The sequence below is a fragment of the Etheostoma spectabile genome, chromosome 13, assembly GCF_008692095.1.
Source record: "Etheostoma spectabile isolate EspeVRDwgs_2016 chromosome 13, UIUC_Espe_1.0, whole genome shotgun sequence".
Lineage (NCBI taxonomy): Eukaryota > Metazoa > Chordata > Actinopteri > Perciformes > Percidae > Etheostoma > Etheostoma spectabile.
In genome coordinates this window covers 764,254-787,210 of record NC_045745.1, presented here as the reverse complement: position 1 = coordinate 787,210, position 22,957 = coordinate 764,254, and the positions used below count along the sequence as shown (strand labels likewise).

General features: G+C 38.6%; 1 protein-coding gene across 42 annotated transcripts in view; it reads right to left on the bottom strand.

Moving 5' to 3' along the window:
- Positions 1 to 307: 307 nt before the first annotated feature.
- dlg2 (discs, large homolog 2 (Drosophila)) overlaps positions 308 to 22,957 on the bottom strand; it is a 276,897-nt gene continuing 254,247 nt past the window's right edge. For 30 of the 42 annotated variants that reach the window (XM_032533606.1, XM_032533627.1, XM_032533610.1 and 27 more), the window contains 12 exons: positions 19,911 to 19,955; positions 16,787 to 16,901; positions 16,151 to 16,327; positions 14,154 to 14,229; positions 11,945 to 12,041; positions 9,632 to 9,682; positions 8,564 to 8,665; positions 6,168 to 6,191; positions 4,393 to 4,565; positions 3,435 to 3,544; positions 1,713 to 1,804; positions 308 to 660 (listed from right to left, as the gene is read on the bottom strand). In XM_032533606.1, the coding sequence (XP_032389497.1) occupies positions 554 to 660; positions 1,713 to 1,804; positions 3,435 to 3,544; positions 4,393 to 4,565; positions 6,168 to 6,191; positions 8,564 to 8,665; positions 9,632 to 9,682; positions 11,945 to 12,041; positions 14,154 to 14,229; positions 16,151 to 16,327; positions 16,787 to 16,901; positions 19,911 to 19,955 (1,169 nt within the window). In that variant the 3' untranslated portion in view covers positions 308 to 553. Of the gene's footprint in view, positions 661 to 1,712; positions 1,805 to 3,434; positions 3,545 to 4,392; positions 4,566 to 6,167; positions 6,192 to 8,563; positions 8,666 to 9,631; positions 9,683 to 11,418; positions 11,465 to 11,944; positions 12,042 to 14,153; positions 14,230 to 16,150; positions 16,328 to 16,786; positions 16,902 to 19,910; positions 19,956 to 22,957 lie in introns of all 42 variants that reach the window. The other 12 variants (XM_032533612.1, XM_032533635.1, XM_032533636.1 and 9 more) reach the window with 7 other exon arrangements.

Sequence of the window (22,957 nt, the reverse complement as noted above, 5' to 3'; positions counted from 1 at the left end):
AGAAATAAATACAGCAAGGGAGAAATGACAACGTAAACAAACACAAAGCAAAGCTGTGTTCAGGGGATGCATAGATGCAAAATCAGACAAAAAAACATAAAAAAACACTAAACTTCATGATTATTTGCTAGTTGTTGCAACGTGAAGGGTGTAACAGTTCCTATTCCTGTTCCAATTCCTACTTTTCTTCCTATGTTAGCAAAGCAAAGAAATCTGTACTGCAAATACCTCCTCGAGTTTCCTGTTTGAAATACCACACAGTGCCGATGTGGACACGTACCACATATGTATTTAGTTTTCATTACATTTCTTTTTTGTTCAAATAAAAATAAAAATAAACAAATATACAAACATGTCCTAACACTTGTGGAATACATTCAGGAACATTCATATTGAGTGAAAAATGAGGCAATAACCAAACAAAAGTGAAAAAACATGAAACATATACACAATAATTATTTATGAGAGACTATTCATTGCCATACAGTTATCATATGTTACAACTTATTAATAGTTTCTAGCAGTCCCGACTCCCTCCCAGGGTGATGAGTTATTATAGTTTCTCCTTTGAGGGGATCCAGATATAGGGTCCTGAATGTTCCTCTATCACCTGTTTGCAGTGGTTATAAATGTCCTCTAAAGTGTCTCCTTGAACCAGCGCTGCAAAGCAAAGGGAACTCTTTATGTACTGTGGAACTTTGCATAGAACATATAAATCATACAGCTGTCAAATGTTTCCAATATTTCTGACTTCTCATGACAGACTAAAAGACTCCGTGGACCCGCTGCCCCATGTCTAAAACTAATTAGCACCACCGGGTTGTTTGAAGTTTGAAAAAAAATACACTGAATGCCATTGAAATATTCTATCATCACATAACAAATGAGCTTATTATGTTATATACATACACATGATTCCATAATTCCATTTGGCTGAGTCAATGAAAGACAGACAGCGGCAGAGTTGGATTTAAGATGCCAGAAGGCAATATTAAAGGAAGTGTTTGGATATTTTGAAGTGGGGTTGTATGTGGTACTTATCCATAGTGAACATATTCTAAATATAACGTACACTTATCCTGATATGGATTTTTGTAGGCGTCTGAAATAGGTTTAGCTGCTGCTGGTCCACAGCAGGACATTGCTTGGTTTCTGTGTCTGTATTCCTGTCTGCTTTTCCAAACTACCTTTTACTGCAGCTAACACACTGACTATAGAGAAGTAGCTCGTACAACCACACTTCTAAATAACTGAACTATCCCTTTCACTATTTTAATATTGGATAATTTTAATAAAAGTGAAAGTTAAGAAATGCAGGATCATAACACTAATACAAACATTTTTAACCATGCTGAAATCTTCACCAACATCTTTTTAGAATCACTGTAAGTTTAAATCCTTCCATGCACTTCTGTTGATTATCTAACAAACTTAGCTTAGCTTAGCTTAATCACTTAGCTTAGCTTAAACACTGACACGTCTGCCAGCCTGGATGAACCCCTACAATGATCCTGATATTTTTGGTATCTGAGCCATGTGAGCACTGCTTCCTTACTCCTGTTCTGTGGTGAGTTGGAAAAAGAATCTTTAAATAATTGATCACCCCGCTGGCCTTGTGTGCTTATATACTGAGTTTGAACAGTGTTGAACAGTGAGGGACAAGCTGACTATAAATGGCTTATTATGTATTTGTGCTTTTATCAATATCATACCTGTGAAGAATTCACCAAACTCCTGCTCCAGCCTCAAGGCTCTGTCAAACGTCTTCCTGGCTTGTTCCTCTGTCAGTCTCTTATTCATGTCCCTGCGCAGAGGGAAAGGACACAAAACATCCCACACACATGATTCTGTGTTTAGATTTACGTTCCGGTTTCACCAAACCGGTTTCACTTTATGCTAACAGTTTGAACTGGCAGTTTTTACTATGACCCCTTCTGTCAAATTAAAAAAAAGCTGACATTAGCAACCTGTGACGACAGCATCACTGCACTAAATCTATATAATCTAATCTAAATCTGCACTAAATCCAACTTGTATTGCAAGCAGTGCTGGGCAGTAGCACCACTAGTTTAATTGCTTCTTAATAGTATTGCTGTTTTCTGAATCAAGTCGTTTTTCAGTAGCTTAGCTCTTTCATTGATAAAGTAGACAAGCTACTGGAAAATTCATGTCTTGTTTTTGGGGAAAGATACGATACATGGCAGTCTTACTTCTACTCCCTCTCTTTGTCTACTTGCCCCGTGTCTCACTCCGACTGCAGACTTACTGCTTGCCAGCGTTCATTTTGTGACCCTATACTCACACTCCACTCTTTGTTAATGTGCAGTTGTGTATTTCATTCGCTTTTGTGAAGTACTTTGGTTTAAACAGTTGAAATGGTGTGTCTCCTACCTTTGTCATGGCCCAAGAGCCAAAGTTGTGACACATTAAGTCCCCCTATTTAACATTTATAAGCAGCATAGAGACATTTAATGAATTGCTTATAACATGCTATGATGTAGTTGTAAGCAGATATTAGGATATTGTTTGTAAGTGTTTATTAATGTACAGTATTTCCACAATTATGACTTCTCCAAAAAATACATATTTGACATTGTTATTATACCTTTCTACAGCAGCATCCACTCATTGGTGTCCACAACAAATACATTAATAAACACTTATATCTGCTTAATGATATGGTTTCTATTGGTTTTTAGGCTCTGTTGTTGTTTTGTTTTTGTGCAGTTGTTCTGTTCCTTGTTTTTTGTTATACTCCTAGTTTCCTCCCTTATTGCCTAGTGTTACTTCCTGTCTTGTGTCTGTTCTGTTTCCTGTTTTCTTTTGATAGTCTGTTTCTCTGTCTAGTTACTACCTGCCTTGTGTTTTCCCGCCTTTGTGATTGTCGTCCCCGCCCTGTTGTATCACTTGTTCCTTGTTCGCTCATTACCTCTTGTATTTAACCTCTGTGTTCCATTTGTCTCTTGTCAGATGCTTTTGTGTGTTGGTGTGCGTGTTCACCTGTTCCAGTCATTTTGCTCAGCATTGGGACTCTTCCCTGAGGTCTTTGTTTCCCTGTGAGTTTTTTCTCTTTTGGACTTTTTGGATTATTCTGTTTTTGGGTTTTGGACTTTGTGTTTTCCCTGGTTTTTGCTTTAGGATTCCTGTTTTGGCCCTGCTTTTTTGTTAATAAATCTTTGTTATAAACCCTCTTGCCTGCCTGCCTGCCTCCTCTCTGCATTTGGGTCCTCACTTCCCTAAGTTGTGACACTAACAGCTACATTATAGTATAAGCAATGTATTGCATGCTTATTTATAAGAGACAAATAGGAGGACTTAAAGTAAATACTTGCGAGTTCTTTGGTAATATAAAAGTACATGTACAGCAGGCTAGTGGAAGTATTATTAAAGAGAAACAAATGAGTGGTTTAGTAAAAGACAAAATGAATACTTACATTAAAGAATCGATAGACTTAGGTTTGATGAAGATGGCGATGGGATAGAGTTGTGCTACTTGTAGTCGTTTGATGGCATTTCCAGACACATCCAGAATGCAGTGTTTACCCTGAGACAGAGACAGGACTTTACAAACCACACACACTCAACGCTCTCAGCTTCTAAAATCAAAGCTGCACTATGCAAACATGTTTAAATCTTAAAATAAATCTCATATTGTAAAACTAAACTAGGCCCTAAACAGCATCAAGTAAAGGGTCAGAAAAAGATATTAGATCTTTTCTTCTTTCCTCTGGTATAGACATCACAGCCGGTTGATCAACATGAGTTGTTAAATACTACTGCATTTGGACATTTACATGTGGTACGCTTGCTTCCATGTAGGCAATTTTAGCCCTTTTTTATAGGTGCTGAAGCATCCCTAAACTTGACCCCGGCACCCCAAAAAATAAAATTGCTGGTAAAAAAATGTCTGTGTTAATCTATTGTGAGCTAAGGAGTTTTGCTCTTGGAATATCACAACATCGTCAAACTAAACCAAGAATCTAGATGCCGAGATCATTCAGAAGAACATTCTGAGTCAATTTCTGAAAATAGTGTTCATCAGCCATTAGTCAAATCTCTAATTTTCAAAAGTTATTGATACAGCATTTTGGGAATGTCTGCCATTCCATGGATACATATCCAATTTCTTTTGTAAAACCCCCTCACCTTTGTAGTAAAGTCCCTGTGGCTCAACATTAAAAAGTTTTCTCAGAATTGTTGGTGTCTTTCTAGTTACATAATGCAGTGTTTCCACTACCATGGTGGTCCAAAATGATGTTAAAATGCACAGTTAGCATGGCAGAATAACGATTAAATAATTGTGTTGAAAGGGTGACAGGCACCTCTAAAGCTCTGAACTTGGAATCGTCCCTGCATGTGGTGCAGCTTTCATAAACAGGAAAAGAGTCTCACCCCTTCAGCAACATATTTCACAGACTGGACACTCGTTCCATACAGATTATCGTTGTACTGTCCCGCCTCAATAAACTTGTGCTCTTGGATGTCTTTCTCCATCTGCTCTCTGGACATCACATAGTGGTAGTCTCGCCCGTCCACCTCATAGTCCCTCTTGGGCCGAGTAGTATCTTTGGTGCAAGGAGGACATTTATAACTTAGTAAAAATCATGTAACAACAAGACAAGTAGACAGTTCCATTGAGATCTCTTTCAAGTCTATCAAGCACATAGCAATGCTTGTAAAGGTGCTATATGCAGATATGAACACGGGACACAGGCACTTGTCTTTTAGCCATCCCTCGTACTAACTGCAAGGCTACATCCACACTACTACTACAAACAAGAGTTTAAGCTTCAGTAACAGAACTAATCCATGTCTGACATCCCATATCACATGACCAGTCACACATACTGGGCACGTGCGTGCCGGTGTAAACAGGAAGCAGATTGTCTGACGTTACTCTGCGTTTGAATATCAAGGATGTAGAAGTTTAAAATACAGAAAATACTTTGGAAAAAGAACAACAATGGTGAAATGTAAGAACAGGGATTTATTAGCCGACGAGGTGGAACTGTTGTATGTATGTGTGTAAGCCGACCTAACCGATACGACTGACTGACGTGCATCCTTGTTTCCAAAGGTCTCCGTTTGTGTCCGTCCAGACTACAAAGAAACCCCAGAGTTTTCAAACCAAAACGGGGGCAGCAGTTTTTTCAAATTTCTCAGTTTTAAGGTCTCAGAAACACCGGAGTAGTGAACTTGCGTGAATTATGAACGCCATGATGGGCGGTGGAAGACCTATGCTGCAGATGGACGGCAAGCTAAAGGCGCACACAATCTGCAGAGTAGTCCTCACCAACACATTATGTGTATGTATTGCCTTTCTGTTTTAAATGAATTATAAATAATAATAAAAGTAGCTTTGTACTGCTCGGTAGCTGCTGCCCATTGCGTCGTAATATCCACCGGTCAAATCTTAACATAGGCTACACAGCATATAAGATATAAGAAGATGGCTAGATGTTATAATTATGTGTGGTTAATACTGATATAATACTTATATACACTCCGTAATTTACTGCATGGATTAGCGTGTGATAGATAATTAACTAGAGCTGCATTCAGGCATCCATGAGAAAGCGGTATGTGGGTAGTCACAACCAACCATGTACTCTAAAAACAAAGGCTATGTGTTAAAAAAATCTTTACTTAAGTAAAGAATATGTTAATACAAAATAAACCCTTCATTGTCTCATCTTTGCCAATATGATTATACATCCCCCCGCCGTTAGCGTAGCATTGTGTACCTGTAACCCAGCCAGCTACAAAGAACTAGTAAAGCATCCTGACTTTTAAAAGCTTTGAGACCAGCACTAGTGTATAGGGATATTCCGTTTACCAGTGTTACACATTGTGTGGACTGAAGTCAGGCAGACTGAAAACGGAGGGAGAGAGAAGGTATATGGGTTTTGCCTACCAGGTGAGCTACCCAGGCACCCACGGTGAGTGATTTTTAGCCAAGAAAGTGTCAGTTGGGTAGAGAGGACCGCAAGGTCTGAGTGTTTTTAGCAGTTCTTGCAGTAATTTTAGGCTGAGAAAGTGTCAGTGACAGTGATTCCTAAAGGAAAAAAGGAGTGCAGGTATTGGGGGGGGGGGGGGAATTATTTTAAGACTCACTTTCTAAACAAGGGATGGATGGGAGAATGAACTCAGCGTATCCACTCACTTACCTTGGTGCCCTGAACTGTTAGCAGCTTTATATGGTTGGAAGGTATATTGAAATAAAAGAGATGAGTAAATCAAAACATGCAAGACAAAAACTGCTTTGGCCTATGAAGGACACATCACATGCTCAGATGGGTGAGGTGTCTTGTTAGGATGAGTCAAAATGGAGTTACATGTTTGAACTGGGATCACACAAAAAAGCACAAACGCACACACACAAACACAAATGAGTACTTAAGCACCATCTTCAGCTGATACTACACTATGGGAGCGTTACATGTAGTTTCATGAGCAGCTCCACAGTGAACCAAAAACAGTACAATCCAATTCATGGTGTTAGAGAAAGGTTCCAGTGATAAATAAGCAGCATTCAAAAATGTCTTCCTAGCACTATTAGCACTACTAATAATAATGATTTCTGTGGGTTTTAGCTTCTGAAATCTCCATCCTCACAGTTTAACAATTTATCTGTCAAACATTTGTTCACCTTTGAGATCCGTCAGCCTCCAGCCACATGAAATTGTAAGGATATTTTATATTTTTCTGCAATTTTCTAATACATTCATAAGATATCCACCCTGAAACACTGGGAAAAAGGAGCATTAGTGGACTTTATCGTTTATTTCAAGTAGTGCTGTCAGTTAAACGTGTTATTAACGACGTAAGCACAAACCCATTTTAGAGGCGTCAATTTTTTATCGCGATATTAACGTTCTTTTTGGCCTAACAAACTTTGTAGTTTTTTTCACATGCTGTTGCAACAACTAGTAACAATATAAACTACAACACCACACCGGATCTAGCTAGACTGGAAACAAAACAACAGTTGTTTGGGCTTGTGAACTGGCCAAAGAGTAGTAACGTCACGTTTTGAGTGGATGGCGAGCGCGAGACGCCGAAATGGACGCCAATAAGATTCTGAATGGAAAGTTTACTTTTTTAAAGTTGCCAAATGGTTCCATTGACAAGACCAAAAGTATCTGTGTGTTTTGTTGTTGTGAGCTGAGCTATCATTGCAACACGTCCAGTCTGAAATACCACTTGTCTGAAATACCCTTTTATTGATGGACAGTGTTACATTATTTGAGAGATTATTTGCTCTAAGTGAGGATGTTATGTGTGAAATTGAACACTACATTAGGCTGTATGACAATGTTTTCAATAAAAACATTTACACAAAGCGAAACGATCCACTTTTCCATGTTGATAAGAGCATTAAAATGAGAAAAAATAATGGGACAGAAAGAAATCAAGGGACATTTAGAATAGATAAAAATGTGCAAATAACTACAAGTTATCTATGACATTAATGCAATTAATCATGATTATTTTCAAGCCTTGTAATATTATTATAACATCCATGTCGGGACTTATCTGACATATCTGATTGGGTAGCAATATATTTTTTTTAAATGTTTCTAAAGTAACTTATGTTTGTAGCTAATAAACAGTGACACTCACTGTGAAATTAGAGGCCTATATCTGTGGACACATTTGTAGTTTACACCTGTTTCACTCGGTTTGTGAAAGACGAGAGCAAGAGTCATATGTTGTAAGCTTAAATGTTAACAAACTTTGCATTACACATAATAAGTCATGTTTAAAATAATCATGAGGTTAAGATATTTATCAACTTCAAGTTGAAGGTATTTGATACAATATGTGCAGTTATCTGACTACAGATGTAAAAAGTAAGGCAGAGTTATTTTTTTTGTTTTTTAGATTTGTTCATGCCTGAGTGGCATTTATTTTGGTTACATTGTCATTTGAAAAAATAAAGAATTAGGAAAATATTTTTTTTATAGATCAGTGCATTTGTATGTAATTTTTCTTGTTAAAAAAATTGTCAGAAGGCACCATTGGCCCCCGGGCATCTTACCATTATCAAATCTGGCACTCTTTAAAAAAAAGTTTGGACATTATTTCTTTAGATGAAAAGTTTTCATTAGTTTTAATAAGGAGGCGCAAGAGAGCTTTTTTGATTTGATTTTAATGAAAACATTTCATTCAGGTTTTAAAGACCAAAAGTTAAATAATTGTTTCAATTTAATTATAACACAGTAAATGTATACTTTGGAAAATGCATATAATGTATTTTTATTATATATTTCACTTTATTACTGTGTTTGATTTGTTTTATTTCGGCATTTTAAATCTTCCATAGACCAAAAGCCACCAATGATTCAAAGTGACATATGCAGTACAACACTGATGGGATGAGTGGGTGACATCACGCTGACATCACAGCAAATGTGATCATGGTCATGACTGAATGAGGAGCAGGTTAACACATCAGACAATGATTTCACCATTTCTACTCATTGTGAGTATCACATCGTGCCATGCTAGCTTTAATTTCACATACTTTTGTTTCACTGCTCGATTCCCAGTAACTACTTACGTGGCACACAAGAGCCAAACTTGTCTGGAAATTCAGAAATCAGATCATCATTGATTCTGTCCTTCATCGGTCCCAGGATTATGATGGGTCTGGCATAATTAACTGGAAGGAAAAAACAAAGATTGACTGCATTTCATAAACATTTCTTTAATAGACAATCGAGATACATTGACTGTTTGTTACACATAAAAGTAAATCATATTCCATATTTCCCTGTGTTGTGTTCAGGGGAGCTTTAGTTCTTGTTTGTATGCAAAGATGCATTACAAGATATGTGTAAATACACAAATAACATAAATTTAAAAACAAGCATGGATAGCTAAATATGGAAAATAATGGACCAAAGTCAGTGTTGTTCCTGAAGAGTATTGGCTCCAGTACACAGTATCATGGGTGATAAAAGCAAACTACAAACAGCTAGTGTATATAAATCAATCTCTTTTATGTTTAAATACTACTATACTATAATAAAGTATCCTGAAAACTCTTCAGAAACCTTCAATGCAAAGCCGTAACATGAGGGAGACAATCGCATGAACTCTCCTCTGCTGATGTCTTCTGGGTAACACTCTGCTACAGTATTTGACAGCTGGCAGCAGTTGCCGTGGTGCTTTGAGAGGATTCAAATTCCTAATGTGAGGTTATAATTCTTATCTTTCACTAAAGTGGTGTAGTTGCTGGAAAATACAGTTATTTACAGAGAGACATTTGTGACACACTACACACAGTGACACAGCTAATGTATTTATAATATAAATACTATATTTATATCCTTATAAGATTATTAAGGATAATGTTAATTCAGATACTGTATGCTCTATATAATCAAGTATGTAATGACCTCTCTCTCAAAATAAACACTTCATATTAACAGATGTGTTTCAGAGCATCACATGAGCAGAGCCACGCCCCCAAACTAAAAGGCATTTTGCTGGACTAACTGGTTGAAACCGTGACGTGAGTGCCCTGACTGACAGTGAACAATGCTAGAGTGAAGCATAATAACACACTGTGTTTCACATGTTGAGGGCCCGCTTTGATGACACATTTAAATAAGTGACAACTTACTTTCTTGCCGCATCACAGGTTCATATGAGAGAATCACATCCTCTTGACTCCCTAGGGGAAGGGGGACAATTACTCATTAATAACATAAACAACATGTCACAATACAAGCATGGCAGCATATGTCACAGAACATGTCACTGTTAGTTTTGGTCTGTCCTACTGATGACTTGTGGCCCTGGTGACATACAAAACGCATCTATACAGCTCATACTACATAAATTATTCACATAATCATCTGTCATTTCAAATAGAACCAAAGAATTATAAACATTTCATCCACTTTTAAATTAATTTAATTTGATATTTCGGCCTCAACTGAATACATTCAGGAGCTCAGGAAACTTGGTAAAATATGGCATAAAACTTAAAGAACTTAAAAACTCAAAGATACCTGATGTATTTGTAACTTCACATAAATGCATTTAGCAAATGCATGTACAAATGAAGAAATATATTTGAGTTTTTGTTTGATAAATGTGATGCTCTACCTCCGCTCATCATGTTGTTAATTGCAGTTCATTTGGTTTCAATGAGAAATGCTAATATCAGGTTATTTGAAAAGCACTTTTCTCCCTTTGCATCAAGCAACGTTAAAATAAAAAATAATTTCTAAAGTATTTAACCTACACAAGAAAATCCTGAAATAACCCTGATTAGTGGTAATGAATCTGTTCACTGAAATCAATATGACAGTATAAGCCTATATCCCAAATGACTGACACGTTTACTTTACACATTACAAATAACTTACAAAACCAACAGACGTTATTGTGACGTGCTCCAAAACCCGGCTTCGACACAAACATGCTTCCATGCAAAGACAAAAACACTTTAGTGGTTTAAGCCGGTGTCACGCAAACATGCATGAAACATTATCAACATGTTAGGAAAGGCGTCAGTAAGGGGTGCAATTATAAAAGAAATGTTAAGTCTGCTCAGCATGCCAATATATGTTTGGGAGGCTCCAGTTCACAATAATCCTGCAGCTGGCCTGCATTAGAAGGGCTGCTTCACCCAGACAGACACAATTCAATTTAATTTTATTTGAAATGGACATAACTTAATACCATGCACCTCTGTCCAAGGTTCCTGCCTTAAAGGAAGTTTTTCCTCACCACTGTCACACCAAATGCTTGCTAGTGGGAAATGTTTTGGTTTTTGTAAATTGGTCTAGACCTACTCTATCTGTAAAATGTCTTGAGATTACTCTTGTTATGATTTGATACTAAAAATAAAATGAATTTAATTAAAATTGAAAATAACACAGACAGACAGGTTGTATGGCTGGAAGAAAATCAAACTTCAATCAGCCACTTGTAAGTGTATTCATTTTAATATATAACAAATCATCTTAACCTCTTCTGACTACATGTAAATTAATGTCTGAGTCAAAAGATCAATCCTGGTTCACAAGAAAGAAAAAAGGAGGTAAATCCATAAGAACATGACCTTTATTTCTTTTGATTATTATATCTAAAACAATATTTTGTAAGCCTTTATGTCAGCCCTTGTGACAAGCTATTTGGGAAGTAGCACCTTTACCATAAAACAGACCCAACAGAGGAGACAAACACCTGAATGCCTTCCATATCTTGATTTGAGTGAACCTGATTTACCTCTTGTACAGATGTTACACGGCAAACTGAGAAGCAACACTAATACAACTATTGAGCATGCAACAGCGCAGGCAAGAGGAACACGTTCAAACAGGACACGTGACCAGGAGGGCCTTCCTGTGGGGGGGTCGTGGGAAACAGAGAAGAGGAATCATTCCTGGACCAACTTACTGAATGTCTTTGTCCCATACCCATCATCACCTATTCCCAGGATGTCCTATTGGCCGTCCAAAGAGAGCCAGAACAGAAGAAAGAGAGGAGGGAGGACAGCCGCAACATAAGAAAAAGGTTGGAGACAATGACAAGAAGGAGGTGCAGACCCACAGATCTGCCTCTGTCCAAATGCTAAACAGCCAGCAGGGGGGGCACATGCTAACATGTAGCCTGGTTGAAACTGAGCCTGAATTATCACTGAAGGGAAACTGGGTCGTACAATATCACCATATGGGGACGTGTCACAGGCAAAATGAACAGCATTGACTTGGCTTCTGTCCTGCTGACTGATCAGCATCTGAGCCAGAACGTCTCTGACTGAGGTCCAACACAAAGAGAAAGAAAACAAAGACGACAGGAGAGGATGATGATGAGAGGAAGCCTGAAAGGCCTCCTTGAAGTCCAACTGTGTGTCCCCTACCAGCCCTACAACCTACACTGACTCTTCGCATAGAAGTACATGTGTGTATGTGGGCTTACTTACTGTCGGAATCACTGCCATCCTGCTCACCCTCTTTGTTCTTGTAGAATGGGAACTTTCGTGTGAAGATGAAATTCTTTTTACGTTTGTCATAGAATGACTGTGAGGGGAGAGAAAGCATGGGAGCAAACAGGTATATCTGTCACGTTCATGCACACAAAACAAGCGTTGCAGAAAGTGGGACGTCAAGAAGTTCTTACAGTGAAAACTGAATATCCGGTCCTCCCAGATTGTTTTCATTCTACTATAATACTGGAAATACTAAAATGTACATTTTTGATCCAAGTAGGTTACAGTTGTTTAACATCCTCATTAGAATGATGATGTATTCTATTTCCAGTTAGAAAATCCTTTCAAAACTGAAACAAAACCAACAATAATCACCAGCAATTTTGATAAAAGGCATGCTGGTGTCAGGTGCTAAAATGTGAGGAATTGCTGCTTTTCTGTGATTTATGTGACTGCAAATGTAATAACATTGGGGTTTGGACTGCTGAACTGAAGAATTTATTGAAATAAAAGATTATGATGAAAGATTTGTTAGAAGTGAATCCCTGCATCCCTAAAGAATTTGATATACAATATCTAAATAGATGCTGTTCTCCTCCTAAGCAAAGATTGATTTATTAAAAAAATGAAAACCAGTTGTATAATCAGTACAGAATATGAAAAATTTGAGCATAAGTTTACACAAAAGCTTGTGAAATCTGCGTAGAGCCCCGTCATCTACAGCAGGAGTGTGAGTTAAACGCCTTCATTCTGTCCACCCGGGGGAATGAGCAGTGGTGGAAGAAGAATTCAGATTCTTTACTTCAGTAAAAGTACTAATACCACACTGTATAAATACTCTGTTACAGCAAAAGTCCTGCATTGAAAAAGTTACTTATGTAAAAGTATGTAAGAATTATCAGGAGAATGTACTAAAAGTACTCAATGCAGAAAAATCATAATTTTAGCTGGACATGTAGGTCTGTAGATTGGTGGGTAGTTTAAGTTATAATAAAACATTGTAGTTTATAAACTACATGTGTTTTGTTTGCAGAAATCTTAATGTGTATACTAACTAACGCTGTCAGATGAATGTAGTGGAGTAAAAAGTAATATATTTCTCTCTGAAATGTAGCAGAGCAGAAATAGAAAATGGCTTGAAAAGAAAAGAGTTAAGTAAAGTACAAGTACTTCAACATTTGGACTGTAGTACACTACTGAAGTAAATGTACTTAGTTACATTCCAACACTGGGAATGCCACTGTAGCTCAGAGTACTTCTTGATGTGCCATAGTTGCATCAGAGGCCTTTAAAGTAAAAGCAAGGTGTGAAACGAGTTCCTGAGATCATGCTATGAGAGAGTAACATAACAAAGTGGTTTGGACATAGAAAAGATAGTCATCAGCACACAAAAAAAATCATGCATCAATGGAACGAAAAGAGGGAACGGAAGAGAATGAGGCTTCAAATAATGAAGATAAAGTCTACATCATCATTTGAAGACAAAACGCCGCTGCTGATGACTAATATTCACACAGCTACAGTTTTGGGGGCTCCATGTGGTCTCTTGCTCTCAAGGCACAAACTTCAGACATTTCCCTCTAAAGTTCATGTTTTACACCTGTTTGTGGTTTTTAACTTAAAAGCTGGTAAAATATATTTACATTCTTAATATAGTTGTGCACATGAAATATACGTATGTAGAAAGTGAGATATGAATTTAAAAACTTAAGTGTAAAATGTACTGGAGCAGAAGGTCAGACAATTTCAAGGTCAAAATCAATGACACATAATCCAACTCTTATATTGCTTTTTTTCTATTTACAGGAGCCGTATTAAACAGACACGACTCATTTAACGGTCATAAATAAGCATACATTAACACTAGAAATTACTCATTACGTGATTTTTAGAAAAATGTTTTTTTTCATGGTGTAGATGAAGAAACACATACACATGATGACACATGCTGATGTGTTCTGTTGAATCAATGAAATATATCTAACTTGTGAGACTAAGCTAGGCTGGGACATCAAGCTGCAGTGAGAACCAAGAACCAACATCTGACAATGCAAATCATGACGCAGTTACATTTGGTCACACAGGAAGCCATACAGTCACTGTGAAGATTTCAAGATGAAGTTATATCTGAGCGACACCATACATCGTCAAATCACTGTGGTAATATAGAGTGCCACTTTGCAGACCTCAGACAGGTACTTACCCCTTTTGAATCAAATGACCCTGGCTTGGCATTGAACTTCACAGTTTTTAGACGTGCGCGCTCTTTCCTTTCCACCCTGCCGAGCAAAAAAAAGCCACGTCAGCCGTTGACCACAGAGACACCACGTTGAACTGCACAAGGTTCTGGCAACTCTGGGTGAGGACAAGTCTTAAACACGTCACAAGTACTCTGGGTGTCAAACTATCTGTGTGGAGGAATATCAATATGATGTCAATGAGTTTTCTAATTAAATAAGTGTTTGGGTTCATCTTTAACACAGGTGTGTGGAATTAAACTGCATATTTATTTGGTTAATTGCGTGTCAAGACATCCTAAAGAAGGCAAGTGTGCTGATATGCATTGGTATATACTTATAATGGACCAGCCAACACACCCTTGATGGTGTGTGTCTATTGTCAGCGCCATTTCCTGTGCTTCCCATTCATATCTATGGGAGCAGCCATGCAATGCATTCTGGTAGCGTCGTGGGGACTTTGGAGAAGCGGGATGTCATGTTGCCTGCTCCTCATTCGCATAAAGTTGGCTGGATTCAACTCACCGCCTCTCAAAAGCTGACAAAAAATCTTTTAAACTGACCTTTGTTGATCTGAAATGAAGACAACCGCATAGCCCATTTCTCACATAAAATGTTTTTGTAAAATACGAGAATGTATTCTGAACAAGCTGCAATCATGGTACGTTTTGAAATTCGGGAGCAGTCAGCCCCACTTGACGTGTTCATCCAATAAGCTGCAGCCATTGCGGTTGTAGGAGGGTGTAGACTGTGTATTTGCTTGTCAGGGGTCAGTGAAGAGAAACAGGTGGCAAGCTCACTTCCGTTCAATGCTGGGAAGCGGGGCGATCCCATCTGTGAAAACAACGCCTATATGGACACGTGCCATAAGGCGTGTTCACACTAAAAGGCGCACGGTGCTATGCAAATGTTTTATTTGGGATTGGTGTAAACAAGCTATTATATCTAAAAAGCAGAATAGGACGATTGCCAATGACTCCAAAACAACGTCTGTACTGTTTCAAATGACACAAACTCTGTTTTCCTGGGTGAAAGTCTGTTTGTTTGACCCATCCATCACCTTATACAGTGATTTGCGCTCAAATATTCTGTCACCTTAAACCCTGTTTGCTCCCGCAATACTCACAATCTCAGTCGCTGCCTTAAAGTGTAAAGGTAAATATGGATCATTGTCAGGGGTTGATGCATTGACTGTATTGTAAGTGAAGCCAAAAACATCTGGATCGCCCCATGGTGGGTGACTGCTGCATAGGTCATAACTCCCACCCCTCCATGTAAGTGGATGGGAAATGTACCACACAAAAAAACGATTTCTGTCATTTAAGATGTAGTTCAAGTGTTCATTTTTCAGTTTGGTTTTAATTACTTATGCAATACTATAAATAAAAATGGGTGAAACCTCATAGTTGACAGCTGGGATTGCCTGATCTCTACTGCGATCCACTACAAACTCTGGCTCCAAAATTACAAAATGAGAGCGCCCTTATCTAGGATGTTTTGGATTCACTCTATAGTGGGAGGAAGTGGAGACGCGTCATCTATCTTTACACACAATCTATAAGTGTTATAAGCTGCTTGCACAATCAACCTATAGGGCATGTTTCTGGGTGAAGGCGATATCCACCAGCCCATATTTTGTGATATTTTTAGTTATCCACTTGAGTTTCTGGAAATGGATTTCTAATGCCACACACTAGCAATGGATGAGGACATATTTTTTTCCTTTCTTCAATCATTATTTTTCCCTCTCTTTTGTTATAGAGGAATGTCCATAAGTTTTTGTCGGTGTTTCAAAAGATATTCCCTCCATCTCAATCCCGGACAAACTGTCAATAAGGCCGGAAACTGTCATCCATGATGAATAACTCAGACCACCCTCTCTCCCCCCACACTGGTCCAACAGAGGAGCACCTTCTCTCAAAGAGTTTCCTCACCCAGAGACAGATTTCTATCCACTGCTTACCGTCGCTTGCTGGGGATGACACCCATTTCCTCACTGTCCCCATGTGGGGTGACACGGCGGGCCTGCCACCACTCATCATCTGAGGCGTTGATGACGTGGAGGATGTCCCCATACCTGAAGCTGAGCCCTTGGCTGGGGAGGCCGCTGTCCTTTGACTTTTCATAGTCAAACAGTGCCCTATTCAGTAGAAGATATCAGAATCAGTATTACGAATGCACAGAATTCTTTTCTTTTTCCACTTTTTTTCATGTGAGGTCTTTTCTAATTGAGTAGTGAGGCACTAGAAGCACAGCTTTACCAGGTCAGAGACAATAGTGACTGTTGGTCCGTGGGGGTTGCTATAATAAGAAATGATTCCTCTGTTTCAGTCACAGATCTCAAACCTGGTTTAACATGTAAGTGTCCATACAATTGTTACATTAAATTCAGTCCACAAATGGTCACATCTGCTCAGTCATCTGTGTTATAAGTAAACACAACCTTTTAAAAGACACTGTTAATATACGTGTACCATGTTGCCTGGAATAAATCAGTGCAGTTATCAAATCCAAGAAATTTGGGGCATGGATTGGACAGCTTTTTCCCTGAATGTAGCTTGAACATTCAAAAATAGGGTGAAATCCTAAAAAGACCAACCTCACATAGAGAGATCTCTTCTGATTGGTTCGCAGGGATCCTGAGCCAGAGCTCATGCTGTGGTTCATCATCTGTTCCCGCAGGTCATGGATTTTGGCCTCAAAACGTCCGTACTCTGCAAGACAAGATTGGAAGTCAGCCCAATGATGCTAATAAAAGTAAAAGTGGCCCATATTAAGTGAAAAGTTATTTGAAACGTTGATCTTTCTGACGACAATAAAATTAAAGGAGTTTAATATAAAGGACGGGAGAGAAATTTACACACAAAATGTGATAATGTATATCATTTTTATGTGAGCTTAAAACCCATTAAAGCCCATTATTTAAGCACAAGAATACATACACATATACTCTATATCTACAGTCATATTTCAACACTGAGTTTCTTATATCTCTTGAAATAGTGTGTATTGAGTTGGTGGCATGTAGTTTGCTACCAACTTGTCATCAACATTATATTTCACTATAAATATATTCAGACAAAAAATAAATAACAAACACCTTAACATATGAAGGGAAATATGTACAGGGAATTGATTTAAGACATCTTTGTGTTGCTGTATTCACAGATGTCTACCATTAAACTGAGAATAAAGGGATCTAATCATGATTTGTTTCTTACACATCGATGCCCCAGCGTTTCCAGTTAGTAATGTCATGAACTGAACTGCTCTTAGCAAAGTAAAAGAGGATGTCAGAATGTGGAAAGCCATCAGTCTGTTGACAAGTAAGATTGTCCTGACAGTGTGGTTACTATGAGGATGAAAAGCTGATAACTTAATGCATGGCTGGCTAATCTGTCACTTTAAAAAATCAACCAGAGACTTGACATGTTCTGTCCTGACACGACCAACCACTGACTGCACAACCTGGATTTTAGAAATCAGTACAAAATACACTGTAATTATTGCTTAAAATACCAAATATGTTGTTATTTCATTTTTCAGTGTTATAAAAAAACCCGCTACGATTGTCTACAGGCTGCATGAAACTCTTCCATGCTTCCTCTGACACTGATGTGCTTCCTCAACATCCCATCAATTAGGCTACTAAACAAGGCTGAGCTCATACATGTGAGCAATGGAAACTGAAATGAGGAGACCCTTTCATACTGGATAATCGTCCACAACAGAATGCAAAATCACAATCTAAGTTTAGAAATTTCTTAATTTTTCAAAAGGTCTATTTACTTTAACCTCCCTGTTGTTTTTCCTGCCCATCTTGCACTAAAATAGGTCTCACATACCTGACCGCATGTTCACATTGATGTTATATCCTCTACTGCTGTTGTCTCTTTCTTATATTTGTTTTCCCCTGGTGCTCCTCCTGTCTGTTCTCTGCACACAGTCCAATTGTAAGACTGAAGTCTCTCTCTCTTGTGGCTGTACAGCTGCAGTGCAGGGGCGGAGACAAGTACAGACGGACCCACCAGACAAGAAGATGTGTTTGCTTTGTATGCTGTTTGATTTATCAATTGTTACGTATATCTGGTCATTCATATATTGTTGCATCATATATCTAGAGCTAGGAGACACAATGACGTTTCTAGTTTTCCAATGATATGAGCAATGTACAGTGTTTTCGGGTAATAGATGGCCTTTGACTTTTACAGGTGTTCTTTGAGTTTTGTTTGGCTAAAGCCACTATAACCTGACCTTCAGTGTATATATGTGTGTATGTATGTATATACTGTATATTTATATATTCTACACACATTTGGGAGCTTTTATGGCTTTTAATTGAGAGGACTCCTTAAAGACAGAAAACATGAAAGGGGAGAGAGAAGGGGGACAACATGCATCAAAGGGCCGTAGTTTGGATTCAAACCCGGGCCGCTGCCAAGGACTCAGCATACGGGGCGCACAATGGGTGAGCTAGAGGTCACCCCATTCTGTTAAAATATTTAACGAAACTCATTACTAATTAGCTGGACTCAGACAAAACAGATGTCCTTGTAAATGGCCCTGAACATGTAACGTTTTCCTGTTTTTTCCTGTTAGCCTGTAATTGAACTGCAACACAAATTCTGTTGCGTATTACTAATGACGACAAAACTCTTATCATGAGACACATTAACATTTGCTTTAGCTCTTGGTTATGAGAATGGTTATGTTTTAGTGACCCTGCGGATTTAGTGTGTTTTAGTAGTTTTTTTGTAGAAAATTAGTTGAATGAGATGAATATCCAAAATCATTAGCTTTGCATCACACCATTTCATTACCCTGTTGGGCTTGTTTTGCAATAGTAACCACTGTGCACCTCACACACACACACACATACACACACAGTATGTGTCAACTTAACAAGGCCTATGCCTAATGATTTGTAAATCAATGTTGACCTCTGTTATGCAATGTGACAAATCAACAGAGAGCCATGACGTGATCCATCAGAAGTCTCTTCCTTCGCAGGTGGAGACCACTTCTTAAATTAACACTCAGCAGCCTGCTAAAACATGCCACTTGTAAAGCTTAACATTACTTATGTTAGGCTTTACAAAGAAAGAAATATTCAACTCATTCTCATGAACAGGTTCGTATGATATCGTACGAACAGTTATGCACACTAAAACGTTTGATATCATACAAAAACTAGGAGAGCGCTGGTCACGGGACATAGGCTACTGAGCTCTGTGCTACAGAGCCGCAGTCGCTACAAACCTCTTGGAAAACAGCTCCTAATGAAATATGTTGACAGCTGAACTGAACATTGAAACACAGGTGTGAAATGAAGCTACTTAAATACTCTACAGAGCCATTAGACTGATAAATGAGTAACTGTGTCTGCATGTATTAACCTCCTCAAAACACAGTAGACTAAGAAAGAGCACATCATTTTAATGATTTTTCCCAAAAAGGAGAGAAGAAAGGACACTGTAAAAGGGTCATGGCCTAGGAGCACAGGAACAAAAAGGTAAAAAGAGGGGGGGGGGGTTGAAAAGAGTAATGTGCAGTGCAGGCGTGAGAGTCGAACAGGTTGGGAAAGGAAAGAATCAGGTGTGCTTCAGAGGGTCAAACGCTAGGTATAGAGGAGTGAACAGACTGTCTGTGATCACATTCACTCAGTGACTCTGACTGAATCATGCTAAAAACTCAGAGCAGCCACAGGTGCCAATGGCACAAACCTGGTGCCGGAGAGGGGGCCCGTCGCGGTGAGCATAGAGCAAGTTCTGATGGGTAAGAAGAAAAAGCAGTTGTTAGTCCCAGAGGTGTTTAGAGCCCAGTTAGTCAGCTGTAGGATTCCCCCTTAGATGGGAACAAGGCAACAAGTTTGATAAGTGATTTTCGCATCATCCCTAAACTAAGAGTCCTAAGGCCTATATTACCAAACAAGGCCAACATGCCAACAAATCAACTTGTTTAATAAACCCAGATTTTCCCAATCTAGCAACAAGCATGTTCACTTAAAAGGGGCGGTGTTTGCACCATATGATCAATTGCGACCATGGACAAGTCTACCAGAGCAGCATATTTTATACAAGAAGAGCAAATGATATTCCTACAGAAATATATAGAAGCCAGACAGGTAAAACAGGCAAAAAGCAATACAGTTGCTGCAGCTAAATCCAGGAAGGTGTTCAGTATAAGTTACCATGGCGATCTAACCCTTTAACAAGTGACCCACCATCGTAATACACAAAACTCTGAGTTGAAGTTACCTCGTTAACCACAAATCTTGCTTTATAGTATAGGCCTCTGATTACAGAAGGCTTCAGATTGAACTTGATGCTACGTCACATACTCTTTGCCACTGAAGAGTCTCCCGTGAGACGGAGCAAAGTCGGTCTGAGCTTCCGAAATGTAACATTTTCATCAGCTCTCAAGATCTTTTTACAAAAGGTCATGTTTGAGAAGCAAAAGCAAGAATATTCTCCAAAACAGTTGCTGCAAACAGTTTTGACTGGCTGACGTTAAAGCATTAATCAAGAAATGTATAAAAAAACCTTGACTCTACAAAGAAAGCTTTTGACTTCTTGAATGTTCTTGATTGCTTTTAGATTGGATCCTTGATGTAGAATCTTTTGAGGCAAACACCCACCACAGCTCTCAGTATAAGGGTCTGGACAGTTTGTGAGTTTAACACCTCTGAGACATTGGGAGGTCTCTGGGCATGAGTGAGTGCCTCTACAGCTATTGAGTAGATACTGCTGCTGTTGACCTTAATCACAGTAGGCATGTCACCAGTCAAAGCTGTCGGATCCACTACACGTTAACTTACAGAACGTTGGCAGACAATTTGCTAGACATGCTGATGCTACATGACATGCTGATGCTACAGGACAAAGAAACCAGAAACCAATTTAAGACAAATATAATGTTTGTTCAATCAGATTGAATCATTACTACTTTTTTTTTAAACCCTTTTTGAGAAACTTTGTGGAAAACTTCCAAGGAAAAAGACCAAGGACTGGAATGTTTCAGAAAAAATACATGTATGGCACCTGCACTATTTTAAGATAAAGACATCATGAATTTGTCATTACACTGTACAGCTCAATAAAAACTGCTTCCCCATTGCCCCCCCCCCATTCGACAAACACAGTATATGCACAGAGCAAGGCTTAAGAACACATCTTTTTACTTTTTTTAGACATGTGGACACTTTTACTAAAACTCATGGAGCTCTTATTCTGAAGGTGAAATCTGACAGAAGAAGTTCAGTTACAGTGTCACCTTAACTCAAAACTCATGCACAAGGGAACAATCCTTTCAGTGTTAGAATCCTCAAATCTCTGCTGTCATGTGTGTTGTCATAAATGGACAAAAGAAACTTTGGGAACTGAAAATGTCAAACCAAAGATAAAATGAGAAGTGACCTTACAGTACATTGGTTCCTAGTTTCAGCTATGCGTTGGCACAATTGTCTGGCTAGGATCAAACTTGATGACAAGTGAAGACCTTTCTTGCTCTGAGCTGCCTCACTAGCAGAATGTTTCTCAGCCTAACCTCCACAGCTCAGGTGCAGATTGGTGTAGCTGTCACAACATGAAGGCAGATTAGGGATACTTCTGATTTAAATCTAGCTCTGTGTCATCTTTGTGTGGACATTGTGTTAAGATCAACGGTGCACACAGAGCGCAGCAGCAGAGGTCTGCAGGGATAATACAGACCACGTTGTTTCCAGTCACCCGGCTGATCTCGGCAGACCTCCGCTGGGGGCTACGTGCTCTGGTGGAAAGCACGGAGGATAGCCAAACGTACATTACATTACATTACATTACATGTCATTTAGCTGACACTTTTATGCAAAGCAACATCCAATTAAGTGCTTTCAACCTTGAAGGTATAAATTCCAGACAAAATGTAAGTAGTACATTAGCTTTAACCCTGGGGGCCCTGAGGCCATTTTTACAGTTTAATTTCCGTCTGATTTTATTTATAAAAAACTTGTAAAACATCCCCCTGTTGTCACAGTCAAGATATGAACATCATTTTTTTGAGGACAAACTGGGTTATTGGTATTTTGGTTGCAGTAGGTCACTTCATGTTAAAAATGGTTGTAGAGCCTTAAAGATAAATAAATAAATAAATGAATCTTCCAGATATGTATTGATATCACAGCTATAAGTAAAACCTAAGCCATTTTCCATTCTAAAACACTTCTCATATGTCTTGGATTCACACTGTGAAGAAATAATCATTATAACTTATACAGTTGACAAAATACATGCATTTTTTCCAAAAAAGTCAAGACGTTTTGCTCTCTGACATTTACTTATGCCAATAATAACATAAAATGTCATATTTATTGTATTTACACCACAGCAATGTTATACAACAAATATGTGTCTAAATAGTGCCTTCCATAGAGTATATAGGTATTTTTGTCCCTTCTGGCCTTCCATACAAGAGGGGTGACTTTATCTCCCATATATGGGCATGTACTTCCTGAAACAATAGACGGGAGAGACAGGGCAGACGCGGAGGAGCGAGCCAGCGGCAGAAATGAGCCAAAACGCGATGAATTATGGACATAAAGTTGATCAATCTTGGATATAACAGTATGGATTTAAAGCCCAAAGAGGCTGAAGTTCCAGGCTGGATAGAAAATCCCCTGTAGAGGCTAGAAAGACAGGGAAAAGACCGCTGTAAACATGAAATCGTCAGGATTTAAACGAAACCGAAAGTGGGTAAATCGCTTGTATGGTTCAAAAGTTATTAAACTATGAAT